The sequence below is a fragment of the Hylobates moloch genome, unplaced genomic scaffold, assembly GCF_009828535.3.
Source record: "Hylobates moloch isolate HMO894 unplaced genomic scaffold, HMol_V3 SCAFFOLD_5, whole genome shotgun sequence".
NCBI lineage: Eukaryota > Metazoa > Chordata > Mammalia > Primates > Hylobatidae > Hylobates > Hylobates moloch.
Window position 1 is genome coordinate 32600469 of NW_026652280.1, and position 15162 is coordinate 32615630.

Consider the following 15162-nt stretch of genomic DNA (forward strand, 5'->3'; position numbering starts at 1 on the left):
GGGCGGATCACGAGGTCAGGAGATCGAGACCACGGTGAAACCCCGTCTCTACTAAAAATACAAAAAATTAGCCGGGCGTGGTGGGGGGCGCCTGTAGTCCCAGCTACTCGGAGAGGCTTAGGCAGGAGAATGGCGTGAACCCGGGAGGCGGAGCTTGCAGTGAGCCGAGATTGCGCCACTGCACTCCAGCCTGGGCGACAGAGCGAGACTCCGTCTCAAAAAAAAAAAAAAAAAAAAAAAAAAGATGAAGAAGAAGGAGAAGGAGAAGAAGAAAACATATATCTATAACAGAACCCTAGAAAGTTACAGGAGTGGGGACACCAGGTTCCTCTGGAGTCATCAGGCACCTCCAAGGGCAGAAGTGAGGTATAAAGAGCATGCTGAACAGAGTATTGCAGATTCCCTCCCCTTCTCCAATCAGGTTACAATTCCTCCCCTACCCAGGCAGAAGATGGGACTACCAGGACTACCTGGACTACCTGAAGAAAGGCGTAATTCAGTGGAAGCGTATATACTGAAGAGAGAGGTGAAACCCCACCTTCCATTCCCTGCTTTCACCCCCACAAAGTCTTCCTCTGTTCTCTCCAACACTGCTGGCAACCAAACTTATTTTGCCCTTATTCCCTGAAGGAGAGCATAGAAATGGAAGGCCTCAGAAAAAAGACCTACACATAACTGACATTTGGCATGCCCCAATGAAAAGGGCCCTGGTACCTGACTATCCTACAGAAAAACTGTCTGTGTGAGACAAGCCTCCTCTAAAACACAAAAATTCTAATTAACTTTTAGGTGTCTTATTCTTTTTTTTTTTTTTTTTTGAGACAGGGTCTCCATGTGTCGCCCAGGTTGGAGTGCAGTGGTGTGATCACTTCTCACTGCAGCCTCAACCCACCGGCCCCAAGTAATCTTTCCACTCTAGCCCTCCAGGTAGCTGGGACCACCAGCACTTGTCACCATGGCCAGTTCATTTTGCTTATTTTTTGTTGAGAAGAGATCTAACTATGTTGCCCAGGCTGGTCTCAAACTCCTGGACTTAAGCAACCCTCCCACCTCTAACACAGGGGTGGTGCCACCATGCCCGGATAACTTTCTATTTTTAGTAGACACAGGGTTTCATCACGTTGCCCAGGCTGGTCTCGACCTCTGGCCTCAAGCGCTCCACCTGCCTCGGCCTCCCAAAGTGTTGGCATTAGTGGTGTGAGCCACCATGCCCAGCCTAGGTATCTCATTCTTAAAAATAAATGGACAACCATGTATCACTGACTTTTGAGGAAAATATCCCACATGAAAAACAAAACCACAAATTAAAAAATACAAAAAGGAACATAAGGGGAAACAGACAAAATGTTAGAAGAAAGAAAGAAAAAGAAAAGAAGGAAGGTGCCGGGAGCAGTGGCTCACGCCTGTAATCCCAGCACTTTGGGAAGTTGAGGCGGGCAGATGATGAGGTCAGGAGATCGAGACCATCCTGGCTAATACGGTGAAACCCCGTCTCTACTAAAAATTCAAAAAATTAGCCTGGCGTGGTGGCACACGCCTGTAGTCCCACTTACTCAGGAGGCTGAGGCAGGAGAATCGCTTGAACCCGGGAGGCAGAGGTTGTAGTGAGCCGAGATCATGCCACTGCACTCCAGCCTGGGCAACAGAGCAAGACTCCGCCTCAAAAAAAAAGAAAGGAAGGAAGCAGGGAGGGAGGGAGGGAAGGAAACAAAGAGAAGGGAGGAAGGAAACAAAAGAAAGAAAAAGAAAGGCAGGCAGGCAGGAAGGAAAGGAAAACCTCCTCAGAGAGACAAAAGAAACCATGACATCTTGCAAGAACAGGATACAGTGAAAAAGGAACATTCAGCCATCAATAAAAAACATACCTGGGCCGGGGGCAGTGGCTTATGCCTGTAATCCCAACAGTTCGGGAGGCTGGGGCAGGTGGATCATGAGGTCAGGAGTTCGAGATCAGCCTGATCAATATGGTTAAACCTCCGTCTCTACTAAAAATACAAAAAGTAGCCGGGCATGGTGGTACGCACCTAGAGTCCCAGCTACTCAGGAGGCTGAGGCAGGAGAATCGCTTGAACCCAGGAGGCAGAGGTTGCAGTGAGCCGAGATCGCACCATTGCACTCCAGCTTGGGTGACAGAGTGAGACTCCATCTCAAAAAAAAAAAAAAAAACCATACCTGCAGGCTGAGTGCAATAGCTCATGCCTATAATCCCAGCACTTTAGAAGGCCTAGGTGGTGGGTAGGGGAAGATCACTTGAGGCCAGGGGTTTGAAACCGCCTGTGCAACATAGTGAGATCCCCGTCTCTACAAAAAATAAAAAATTTAACCAGGTGTGGTGGTGCACATTTGTAGTCCCAGCTACTTGGGATGCTGAGGTGGGAGGATCATTTGTGCCCAAGAATTCAAGGCTGCAATGAGCTAAATCATGCCAATGCACTCCAGCCTGGGAGAGACTCTGTCTGTCTCTAAAAAAGAAAGAAAGAAAGAAACTGGGGCCTAGCATGGTGGCTCATGCCTGTAACCCCAGCACTTTGGGAGGCCAAGGCAGGTGGAGCACTTGAGGCCAGGAGGTCGAGACCAGCCTGGGCAACGTGGTGAAACCCCGTGTCTACTAAAAATAGAAAGTTAGCTGGGCATGGTGGCGCACCCCTGTAATCTCAACTACTTGGGAGGCTGAGGCATGGGAATAATAGCTTGAACCTGGGAGGTGGAGGTTACAGTGAGCCAAGGTCGGGCCACTGCTGACAGAGCAAGACCCTGCTCAAAATAATAAATAAATAAATAAATTAATTAATTAATTACAAAAGTAATGGAGCAATGCCTTCTCAATTGAGATGAAATCAGTCCCAACCTAGAGTATTAACGTCAGCCAAATCACCAATCAAGGTGAGAGGAAAAGTTTCATAGATACTGTGTTTACAAAGCTTTACCCCCCATATATCTTTTCTCAGATAGTTATTGGTTGATATTTTTCACTACAAGAGGGATATAGGGCAAGAAGGGGGAAGACATGGAGCCCAGGAAGCAGGATTTCTAACACAGGGAAGGGAGGAAGGGATTTCCTGGGGAAAAAAAAAAAGCTGTATAGTAAGCCCAAAGAGCAATGAGTTGACACAGCAGGAGAATCTCCGAGATCCAGAAAGGATGCCACCCAGTAAAAAAAAAAAAAAAAAAAATCGGACTTAGAAATTACCTGATGAGCTTCCCCACATTGAGAATTTTACAGTTCTGTTGGAAAGGATAGGAAGGAAGTGGTACCAAATATACAGAAAAGTGGCCGGGCGCGGTGGCTCACGCTTATAATCCCAGCACTTTGGGAGGCTGAGGCGGGCAGATCACGAGGTCAGGAGATCGAGACCACTGTGAAACCCTGTCTCTACTAAAAATACAAAAAATTAGCCGGGCGTGGTGGCGGGCGCCTGTAGTCCCAGCTACTCGGAGAGGCTGAGGCAGGAGAATGGCGTGAACCCGGGAGGCGGAGCTTGCAGTGAGCCGAGATTTGTGCCACTGCACTCCAGCCTGGGCGACAGAGCAAGACTCCGTCTCCAAAAAAAAAAAAAATACAGAAAAGTAAACCAAAGAAGAATGCATTGGTTAATATATGATTGAGTCTTGTCCCAAAAGTTAAATAAAATATAAAATATAACCAAAGTGCACTGTATGGCTCAGCTCTAAATAGTATTTACGCAATCGGATTAATATTAATACTGAAAATTGATTTAATGAAAATTATGATAGAATTTCTCTCCGTGTTGAGAGAATGAGGGAAGGGAAGTACATACTGATGGTGGGAGGAGGCCAGGGACAGGGAGAAGTAGAAGAGAGTTCAGTGCTCATCTTCATAAAAGTGACTAGACTATAACTGAGAATGAAAAATCAAGCTTCAGGAGTATGAACATCGCCAGGCACGGTGGCTCACGCCTGTAATCCCAGCACTTTGGGAGGCCAAGGCAGGCAGATAACCTGAGGTTGGGAGTTCGAGACCAGCCTGGCCAACATGGAGAAACCCCGTCTCTACTAAAAATAAAAAATTAGCCTGGTGTGGTGGTGGGCGTCTATAGCCCCAGCTACTCAGGAGGCTGAGGCAGGAGAATCGCTTGAACCCAGGAGGCGGAGGTTGTGGTGAGCTGAGATCACACCATTGCACTCTAGCCAGGGCATCAAGAGCGAAACTCTGTCTCAAAAAAAGAAAAAGAGTATAAACATGTTATTTTGAAGAAGCTGCTACAAGTTGAAGTAGTTGCTTCTGGGGAGCAGTAATTAAGTAAGGTCCAGTTGAGGTGAAGCAGGAGACTCAGTTTTTTTCAAATTTTGTTGAACTATTATAAGTGATGTGCTGCCATTACTTTGTTAAAAATTAAAAATTGAAAATATATGTGTAAATAAATAATTTGAAACAACAAAAATAAACCAAATACAAAGAAAATATTCCGAAAATCCCAGTATAGTAGATGATGTAGGTGATCAGAGTGTCTTGTGGACGTGCAGTCCTCTTCATATCTAACACACTGGATCACATCCCCTCCTCCAGCTTCTCCAGATCCCTACTCAGCACAATTCCTTGCACACAGACCCCAAGAGATCAAACCATCAGTGAGCATACCTAAATATTGCTCTTAGCACTATCTAGGGACTAAAACAAAAAATAAGGCTTGAGTTCCTGTGTTGCTTTCAAGTTCCAAGAACAGATAACAATATAATTAATCCAATTAAATACTAAATGTATGGCATAAATGCTATGGAGTTGTCAGACATCAGATTAGGGAGAATGTGGCTGGAGCACTGAGAGAGGCAACACAGAAAATGGAGAGGAAAAGCGTGGAGGCGGAGGTTGGGCTTTATTGCAGTGCTTTGTAGGTCTTGTCAAGATTTGGAGGGTTTATCCCAAGTGTAATGGAAAGCCATTAAAAGGATCCCATTAAAAGAGTGGCACTATTTTAAGAAAATCACCCTGATCATTGGATGAAGGATGGACTGAAGAGAGGCAAAAACCAATGGGGAATAGCTAAGATGCTATTAACGTGGTTCCAGTGACAGGGCATGGAGGTTTATATCAGGAGGTGGATGTGAATATATGGATTATTAAAGATACATTATAGAAGTAGAATCGATAAGATTTGCTGATGTCTTCCTCTTGTAGAGGACAGAGGAGAGGGACTAGGAGAAAGAAGGAGCTAAGAATGACCCCCAGAATTATGATTTGAGCAATCGGATGAATGGTGGTTTCATTGGGGTGGTTTCCCCTATGGGGAAAGACTGGGAAAGGTACAGGTTTTAGAGAGGACAGTTAAAAGTTAAGCATTAAGCCAGACACGAAGGCTCACGCTTGTAATCTGAGCACTTTGGGAGGCCAAGGCAGACGGATCACTTGAGCCCAGGAGTTTGAGACCAGCCCAGGCAACAAGGTGAAACTCTCTACAAAAAATACAAAATTTAACCAGGTGTGATGGCACATGCCTGTGGTTCCAGTTACTTGGGAGGTTGAGGTGGGGGAATCACCTGAGCTTGGGAGACGGAGGTTGCAGTGAGCTGAGATCACACCACTGCATTCTAGCCTGGGTGACAGAATAAGACCCTGTTGAAGAAAAGAAGAAGGAGAAGGAGAAAAAGGAGAAGCAGAAAAGGAAAAGGAGAAGGAGGAGAAGTAGTTAGGCATTAAACAAGTTAAGATGCAAGGCATAGTGGCTCATGCCTATAATTCCAGCACTGTGGGAGGCCGAGGTGGGAGGATCACTTGAGCCTAGGAGTTCAAGACCAGCCTGGGCAACATGGCAAAACCCATCTCTACTAAATATACAGAAAAATTAGCCGGGCATGGTGGTGCATGCCTGTAGTTCCTGCTACTTGAAAAGCTGAGGCAGGAGGATCCCTTGAGCAGGTTGAGACTACAGTGAGCCATGATCGCACCACTGCACTCCAGCCTGAATGACAGAGTGAAACCCTGTCTCAAACACACATACACACACACACACACACACACACACACACACACACACACACAATGCAGATACCTGCAACACCCCAGTAGATATGTCAAGTAATCAGTTGATCCATTGTCCTATCCATATTTTATCTTCTGGATCATTGGTCTGGGGCTTAACAAAGAAGTCCAGTTGAGGTAGGTTGGGGGAGTTTTTGGCATATAGATAGTATTAGAAGTTTGGTCGAGCACGACGGCTCATGCTTGTAATCCCAGCACTTTGGGAGGCCAAGGCAGGCAGATCATTTGAGGTCAGGAGTTCGAGACCTGCCTGACCAACATGGAGAAACCCCATCTCTACTAAAACAAACAAACAAATTAGCTGGGCATGGTGGCACATGCCTGTAATCCCAGCTACTCGGGAGGCTGAGGCAGGAGAATCGCTTGAACCCAGGAGGCAGAGGTTGCAGTGAGCTGAGATCACACCATTGCACTCCAGCCTGGGCAACAAGAGCAAAACTCTGTCTCAAAAGAAGAAGAAGAAGAAGAAGAAGTCGAAGTTGGCCAGGCACGGTGGCTCATGTTATCCTAGCACTTTGGGAGGCTGAGGGGGGAAGATTGCCTGAGCTCAAAAGTTCGAGACCAAACTGGGCAACATGGTGAATCCCCGTCTCTACTAAAAATACAAAAAATTAGCTGGGCATGGCGGCGCGTAACTGTAGTCCCAGCTACTCGGGAGGCTGAGGCAGGAGATTCACTTGAACCCAGGAGGTGGAGGCTGCAGTGAGCTGAGATCATGCCACTGCACTCCAGCCTGGGCGACAGAGAAAGACTCTGTCTCCAAAAAGACAAAATTTTAAAAGATAGTACTAGAAGTCATGAAAATATATGAGAACGTTTACGGCTGTGTTTTTCAAACGTAGAGTTTGTGCTTAAAGTGCAAGTTTCAAGAAATCATCCCAGGGGGTTTCTGATTCAGTGTCTTCATGAGGCTCAAGAATCTGCTCTATTAAAGGGTAACCCAAAAGATTCTGAGGCAGGTAGTTCATGCTCAGATTAAAATAGGCTTAAGTACAATCCGGAGGTGAGGAATTAGCAACAACATGTGTAGCCAACCTTTTCTAGAAGATGGAGAGAAACGAACAGAGGCTGGTAACTATAGAGGGGTATGAAGCCAGAGGGTTACCTTTTTGTGTATTATTAGTCTTTAAAAGGTAGGAGATACTAGAGCTGTGGTTCATAACCTTGGCTACACACTGTAATCGCCTGTTGAGCTTTCTAAAAATATTGATGCATAGGACTCATCCCAAGCCAGTAATTCTGAACCTCTAGGAATGAGATCCAGGTAGAAGTATTTTTTAACTTTAATTTTATTTTTCCTTCCTCCCCGCCCCCACATTGTTTTTATCTCCCCAGTGCCTGGCAGACAAGTGTGTCCTCAATTCATGTTCATCGCTGTGGAAAGAATTGCTGGCCAGTAGCAGGTGATACAGACCACAGTAAACCACTTAATGTATTGTAGAGCTCATGTAATCTTCGTGTGAAAAAGATTACAGTCCAATTCCCTGACTTTCAGATGGAGAAACTGAAGCCCAAGAGGGGAATTAAATGCCTAAGATCTCTCGCCTTAGTAATGGCAAATCAAGATCAGAAGCCAATATTCTAACTAACTCCCAGGTCAATGATTTCCTGTCTTTCAACAATCTAATTTTGACCACTCCCCAAATCCATTCACCCAATCAAGAGCCAGTGTCTAATAACACCTCCCCCTCAATACCTCATTTCCTCAATCAGGAACCGACGCTGCCGTCCCTTTCATCCGACCCGTTGTCACCCCCAAACCCGCCTGTGTCTCATTTATTTTTCCCTCCATCATGGCTGCAAGCCCAGCCCGGGATTTAACCACACAGGCTGAGCGCCTCTCACTGCGTTTGCGCTGCTCTAGTAGCGGACTCTGTCGCCATGGCAACCGGAGACTCGGAATCGTCCTGCAGCAACAGCAGGCGAGGGGTTCTTGGTATAGTCATTTTTTATATATGCGTTCCTTACCGCTTCCCGCGCCTGATGCGTGAATTTGAGGGTCTGGTAGGAAAGCTCCATCAGACACTGTGCTAGGACCCTAGAGAAGGGAGAAAAGGAGTCAGTTACTGGGCTGACCGGTCGATCTAAGGAACCTGGCGCTTAACCAGCCCGCCCCTTTCCGGATTGGCTAGATCCTAGACACGCCCGCCAATCGCTGGCCACAGACGGATTCTTTTAACGTGCCAATCAACGTTAGACCATGCATGTTTAATCCAGAGTGTTTGCGTGACACTGGCCAATGAAGAGATGGAAGAGGGAAGATTGTTAGAGCATGGGGCGGGCTTTGCAATTGTTTCGGTTTTCTCAATTCGTTTCTAAAATACAAGCTGACCCAGGGCCATATACCATATTTGTCCTTGATTTCAGCAGTTGTTCAGGCCTTTGCGACCCAGTGCCTCTATACCCAAGACTATATTTTGACGTCCCGTCTTCTCCTCCCTGGATTAGGGTAAAGGTTTGGAAATCTATTCTGCTTTTCTTTGAAATTCTCTGTGCATGGTCTATCTAGACTGGACGAATCTGCTGTGGACACTTTGGTTGTCAAGAGCCTTCTGGGATGCAAACTGTGCATCATCAAACTTCCCCTTCTCCTCCAATTCCTTTCACATCAGACCTGTTCTCATTAGACGTGGAAAAACATGGACGTGTTGTCCTCTGCTCTATTTTCTTCATGTGTTAATTAGTCTGTTTCTTCAATGTCTTTCCCTTCTGTCTCTCTTGCTGTGAATCCTGTTCCAAATTATCCCTTCATCATTATCTTCGGTCTTCTTCATCCATTTCTTCTTCATCCATTTCTCCTTTCAGGATACAAAAATATTCAAGTCTCCTCAATCTACAAAAAAAAAAGTTCTCATAAGTGTTGAACTGAATCACCTCTCCCCCATTCAGGGCAAGCTTTCTGAAAGGACTAGCTATCTTCTTCCTTATTTCCTCACCTTCCACCCATTTCTCAACACATTCTGGTCCTGCTCCTTTGAAGCAGTTCTTGCCAGAGTCGTCAATGACTTCCTAATTGGGAAATCCGATTATAGATTATTTAATATTCTTTATCTTATTCCAACTTGGCACCATGTGAAATTGTTGACCACTTTCTAATTAATAATCATAACTGTAACTTAGTAAACATCTACAGCACCAATGTACTATGTGATTTACTTGGCTATCTAATATAATCCTAACACAACATGGAGAAGTTATTAATGCCCCAATTTACAGTTATGCAAACAGGCCCAAAAAGCCAAATTATTAATAAGTAGTTCTAGATAGAGTTAGGATGCAAACCTGTTTCCTGACTGAAGCCAGTGCTCTTTTCACTATGCCTTGCTTCCACCCTTCCTGTCCAGTCTCACCTCTAATTCCCACCTGGATACAGGCAACCCCACTCTAACACAAGCGAACTGCTTACAATGCTTGTGAACGACCAATGAGTAGTTTATTTGGCTTGGAGGACCACTCTCACCCCTGCTGCATAAGAAAAGTCTATATTGCCTGCTAAGACAGCTCAAATATCACCTTCTAGGATAACTCAATGGCGTTTTCTCCTAACAATCACTATACTTACCCTAGGCAAAGCTTAGGCAGAGAACAAATTAGTTCCTGATTCCGCAACATACTTTTCATACTGCACTTATCACATTGTTTTGTTGACATGGTTTTCAAAAAGTTAAAAATGTGATTCTTTGATATGAATGAACACCTGTCAATGATTTTGCCTAACTCATTAATGAGGGAGCCAATAATATGGTAAAGCTGGTTTAAAGAGCATTATAAGGAACTGAATATTTACAGACATTTTTAGAAAACAATGTTAGTATAGTGTCCCTTAGCATCTACTGGAAACTGGTTCTATGGTTCCAACTGATACCAAAATTGGGGATGCTTATGTTCCTTATATGAAATGTCATGCTACTTGCATATAAGTACGCACATCATCCTGTATACTTTATTTATTTATTTATTTATTTATTTATTTTTATTTTTATTTATTTATTTATTTTTTTTTTGAGACAGATTCTTGCTCTGTTGCCCAGGCTGGAGTGCAGTGGCACGATCTTGGTTCACTGCAACCTCCGCCTCCCGGGTTCAAGCAATTCTCTGCCTCAGCCTCCCGAGTAGCTGGGATTACAAGCGCATGCCACCACGCCCAGCTAATTTCCATATACTTTATTTTTTATTTTTATTTATTTATTTATTTATTTATTTATTTATTTATTTTGAGACAAAGTCTCACTCTGTTGCTCAGCCTGGAGTGCAGTGGTGTGATCTCGGCTCACTGCAACCTCTGCCTTCCTAGTTCAAGCGATTCTCCTGCCTCAGCCTCCTGAGTAGCTGGGATTACAGGCACCCACCACCATATCCAGCTAATTGTTGTATTTTTAGTACATGTGGGGTTTCACCATGTTGGCCAGGCTGGTCTCGAACTCCTGACTTCAAGTGATTCACCCCTCCCCCCGGCCTTGGCCTCCCAAAGTGCTGGGATTACAGGTGTGAACCGCTTCTCCCAACCCATCCCGTATACTTGAAAACATCTCTAGATTACTATAATACCTAATACAATGTAAATTCTGTGTTAATACTCATTATACTGCATTTTTTATTTGTATTAATTTTTATTGTTGTACTATTTATTTTTAATATTTTCAATTCTTAGTTGGTTGAATCCCCAGATGCCAAACCCATGGATACAGAGGGCCAACTTCATAAGACTGCTAAGTTAGATACAAAACTTGTTAATGTCTTACAAGGCAATGAAACTATAACCTTTGAAATTGTCTTTTCTAAGGGATGCAAATCTGTTAGTTAACATTTTGCTACAGAAATGTTTTCAAAGAGCTTCTTCCTCTGGCCATATCAAGTAACTAGTACTGGACTAGACCTGCTACTCTAAGCAACTAGAAAACTAGACCACTACACAACAAACTAGACAAGATAAATGAGAAATAGTTTTCGCAAATAAGACAATAGGCATCACAGAACTGAGATACAAGAGGGAAGAAAAACAATTAAGGTGAGCCCTACAATCATGCTAGATCTCTGTGTGGAAGTCCTTTTTGGACTTTAGTACAGGAAGAAGGAACAAAAATAGAGCATGTTAGCTTCACTAAGTTGAGAGGTAGAAGTTTGGGGATGCTAAATCAGGTTAAACTTGCAGGACAAATTGTTAACAGAAAGGAGTCCTGATACAGACCCCAAAAGAGGGTTCTTAAATCTTGCACAAGGAAGAATTCAGGGTGACTCCATAAAGTGAAAGCAAGTTTATTAAGAAAGTAAACGAATGGCTACTCCATAGGCAGGGCAGCCCTGATGGCTGCTGGTTGCCCATTTTTTGGTTATTTCTTGATGATATGCTAAACAGGGGGTGGATTATTCATGCCTCCTCCTTTTAGACCATATCAGGTAACTTCCTAACATTGTCATGGCATTTGTAAACTGTCATTGTGCTGGTGGGAGTGTAGCAGTGAGGATGACCAGAGGTCACTCTCATCGCCATCTTGGTTTTGGTGGATTTTGGCCAGCTTCTTTACTGCAACCTGTTTTATCAGCAAGGTCTTTATGTCCTGTATCTTGTGCTGACCTCCTATCTCATCCTGTGACTTAGAATGCCTTAACCTTCTGAGAATGCAGCCCAGTAGGTCTCAGCCTCATTTTACCCAGCTCCTATTCAAGATTGAGTTGCTGTAGTTCAAATGCCTGACAAAATGACTGGAAAAGAATGAGTACACAGAAAAAAAATTCTAGAAATTTGTATAGGAGTCTCCTTGGGTCTCTGGATGGATTCTAACTTGTGTGTGCCAAGGATTAGAGTCTATGAGACCATATACATCAAAAAACGCAGAAAGAACAACTTCCAGAGTGCTGCAAGTAGAAAAATTACCATTACTCACACAGGCCTGAGAGAAATTCATAGTTGGAGTAGTCAGAGTACTACTCCAAACCCTGTTGGCCAAACCCTGACAAGGTTTAAAACAAACCTCAAAAGGATAGAGTTGATCTGCAAGTAACTTATCTGCCTGACAAAATAAAACCCAGCATTCTTTAAAGGAAGAAAACAAAATTTAGGTACTCAACAACATCTTATTCACAATATCCAACATCCAACCAAAATTGCTAGACATGCAAAAAAAAAAAAATTACAAAAGCAGAATAATGTGACCAATGAACAGGAGAAAAATAAATCATTAGAAACATATCCAGGAATTACAGAGATGACAGAATAGCAGACAAGGACTTTAGAATAACCATTATTGTAGTCAAGCAAGGAAAACTGTGAGCATAATGAGACAGATAGAAGATATTATAATAGAACAAAATGAACTTTTGTTTGTTTGTTTGTTTGAGATGGAGTCTTGCTCTGTCACCACACTGGAGTCTGGAGTGCAGTGGTGCAATCTCAGCTCACTGCAACCTCCGCCTCCAAGGTTTAAGCGATTCCCCTGCCTCAGCCTCCCAAGTTGCTGGGATTACAGACACGCACCACCACGCCCGGCTAATTTTTGTATTTTAGTAGAGACGGGGTTTCTTCATGTTGGCCAAGATGGTCTCAATCTCCTGACCTCGCGATCTGCCTGCCTCGGCCTCCCAAAGTGTTGGGATTACAGGCATGAGCCACTGTGCCTGACCCAAAATGAACTTCAGAAATTAAAAATTTACTGGATGAGCTTAACAGCTGATTAGAATTGCAGAAAAAGGATCAGTGAAGTTGGTAATGTAACAGCAGAAACAATCCAAGATGAAATATATGGAGAACAAAAGGCTGTATTAGATATGAGTTCTAAATTTCTTTTCAAAGAATTAATATGTCAGTATGTTCAGTTATTTGCCTTCTACTTTTAAACTTAACTTCCTTATAAAGCAACCTTTTTCGATTACCTACTTCACCCTGACTCATTCTGATTACCTGCTACCTGCTCTGCCCTGACTCCTGCCAAAGCACTCACCCTTTAATTTAAATTAGCCAATCGGAATTAGTTTAACCTGTGCCGTCTAACACTAGCCGGTAGAGAACGACACAGCAGCAGGCGCACCCCTTCCCCTCCCTGTCCAAGTGTGCGCTCACCATTGCTACATCTGTAAGGGTAGGCACCCTTCTATAGAAGTAACTTGCCTTGCTGAGAATTAAAAAGAAAATTTTATATTCGAGTGCTATTCCTTTTGCCACACCAAAACTTTATGTGTAACAGCTGGAAAACAAGAATAAACAGAGCCTTTTTAGGATAATATTAGGCATTCTAATGTGTGCAAAATTGACTCCAAAATGGAAGAAAGCAGCACTTTTTTTGAAGAAATTATTTACACACCTATAGTCCCAACTACTCAACAGGAGTGAGACTCTGTCTCAAAAAAGAGAAACAAAACTATACTATTTGGTGGATACAAAAATAGAGCTCAAGCCTACCATTTGTTTCTCAAGACACATTATTTTTATTTTTTGCTTTTCCTCCCCACCCCTCCCCACCTCCAAGGCACATTATTTTTTAAAGTATTGAAAAAATATAATCCAATTTTAGTTGGAGAAAACCAATTATTCCACTTATTCTTTCTGTGACAGCAAGGATGTTTTGTAAGGTGATTTCTGAATGGGTTTTTTTATTTGTTTGTTTGTTTGTTGTTTTTTGAGATGGAGCCTGGCTTTGTTGCCCAGGTTGGAATGCAGTGGCATGATCTCGGCTCAGTGCAACCCCCATCTCCTGGATCAAGCAATTCCCCTGCCTCAGCAGCCCCCCAACCCCTACCCTCAGTAGCTGGGATTACAGGTGCTTGCCACCACACCTGACTAATTTTTGTATTTTTATTACAGATGGAGTTTCACCATGTTGGCCAGACTGGTTTCAAACTCAAACTCCTCACCTCAGGTAATCCACCCGCCTTGGCATCCCAAAATGCTGGGATTCTGAGTGCTTTTTAATCATAAGTTTTTTTGTTTGTTTATTTTTGGAGACAAGGTCTTGCTCTCTCAGGCTGGAGTGCAGTGGCACCATCATAATAGCTCACTGCAGCCTGGAACTCCTGGGTTCAAGTGATCCTCCCACCTCAGCCTCCCAACTATCTGGGACTATAGGAGTGTGACACCATACACAGGTAATTTTTAAATTTTTCTGTAGAGCAGGAGTCCAGCTATATTAGCCAGGCTGGTCTCAAACTCCTGGCCTCAAGTGATTGTCCCAACTCGGCCTCCCAAAATGCTGGGATTATGGCTAATCATAAGCTTTTTGTTTTATGAACTCTCTTCAAATCATACATTAATTCATCAAACCCTTTCTCTCCTCGTCCCCTCCCTACCTTGGAATTCTGTCTTCATAGCCTCATTTATGTCAAACTGTCTTCAGCAGAGCTTCTCTAGGCATGCAAGATTGAGAGGGAGTTTTCAAGAATGACAAGAAATGTGCCTGCCTAACTGCAAACCTTGTGACAGTCAACTACAAGCCATCTCTGAATATATATTGTTAAAACTCCATTTTTTTATGTTTCTAAAAAATGTATCCTGTCATTCTTTAAACACTGTCAACTCTGTCAAAGAGAGAGAGCGTTTTAATCACACAGACATTCTGTGTTGGTATATATCCTCTCTGCCAAAGATTGTTGGAATGTAAGACTAAAGAGCTTTTATTGGATCTTATCCACAGACAGAGTGAAATCTGGTTTTTGCCCCTTCACTGTGTAATTTTCTAATTTACCCTGAATGGTATCAGAATGTTGGCCCTGGCTTCCCAACTTCATCTTTGCTGCAGTCCTATTACTGGCCTTCCTGTAGCCCCACATAACAGTTCAGAGCTCTGCTCTGGAGTCATACAGGCCAGGGCTGGAATCTTGCCCCATCACTAACTCCTAATTTTAGGAAAGGTATTGGACCTGTTCAAACCTTGTTTCTTCATATGCAAAATGGGAACAGTAATAATCTCTCATAATGTGGTAGGGATTAAATGAGTCAAGGAGTGGAAAGGACTGCCTTACTCAAGTTTCCTTGATTTAGAGATTGTTTGCTTTTTTTGTCTTTAAGAGAATGAATAATCAACAAAACAAAGAGACTTAGCTCTGTTAGTTTTAAAAATGAAGGGGGTGTATTTTACTGGAAGGATAGCAGGGTAACCTATGTCATTAAGCCAAGGAAACATTGAGCAACAAGGTTCAGAAAGGGCAGAGACCAGTGTAGCTTCAGGGGCCTC

General features: G+C 43.4%; 1 protein-coding gene across 2 annotated transcripts in view; it reads right to left on the bottom strand.

The window, feature by feature from the left end:
• KATNAL2 (katanin catalytic subunit A1 like 2) overlaps positions 1 to 15162 on the bottom strand; it is a 132767-nt gene that overhangs the window by 105899 nt on the left and 11706 nt on the right. For both annotated transcript variants that reach the window (XM_032152389.2, XM_032152388.2), the window contains exons 2-3: positions 8613 to 8831; positions 7967 to 8036 (exon numbers count right to left, since the gene is read on the bottom strand). In XM_032152389.2, the coding sequence (XP_032008280.1) occupies positions 7967 to 8036; positions 8613 to 8671 (129 nt within the window). In that variant the 5' untranslated portion in view covers positions 8672 to 8831. The remainder of the gene's footprint in view (positions 1 to 7966; positions 8037 to 8612; positions 8832 to 15162) is intronic.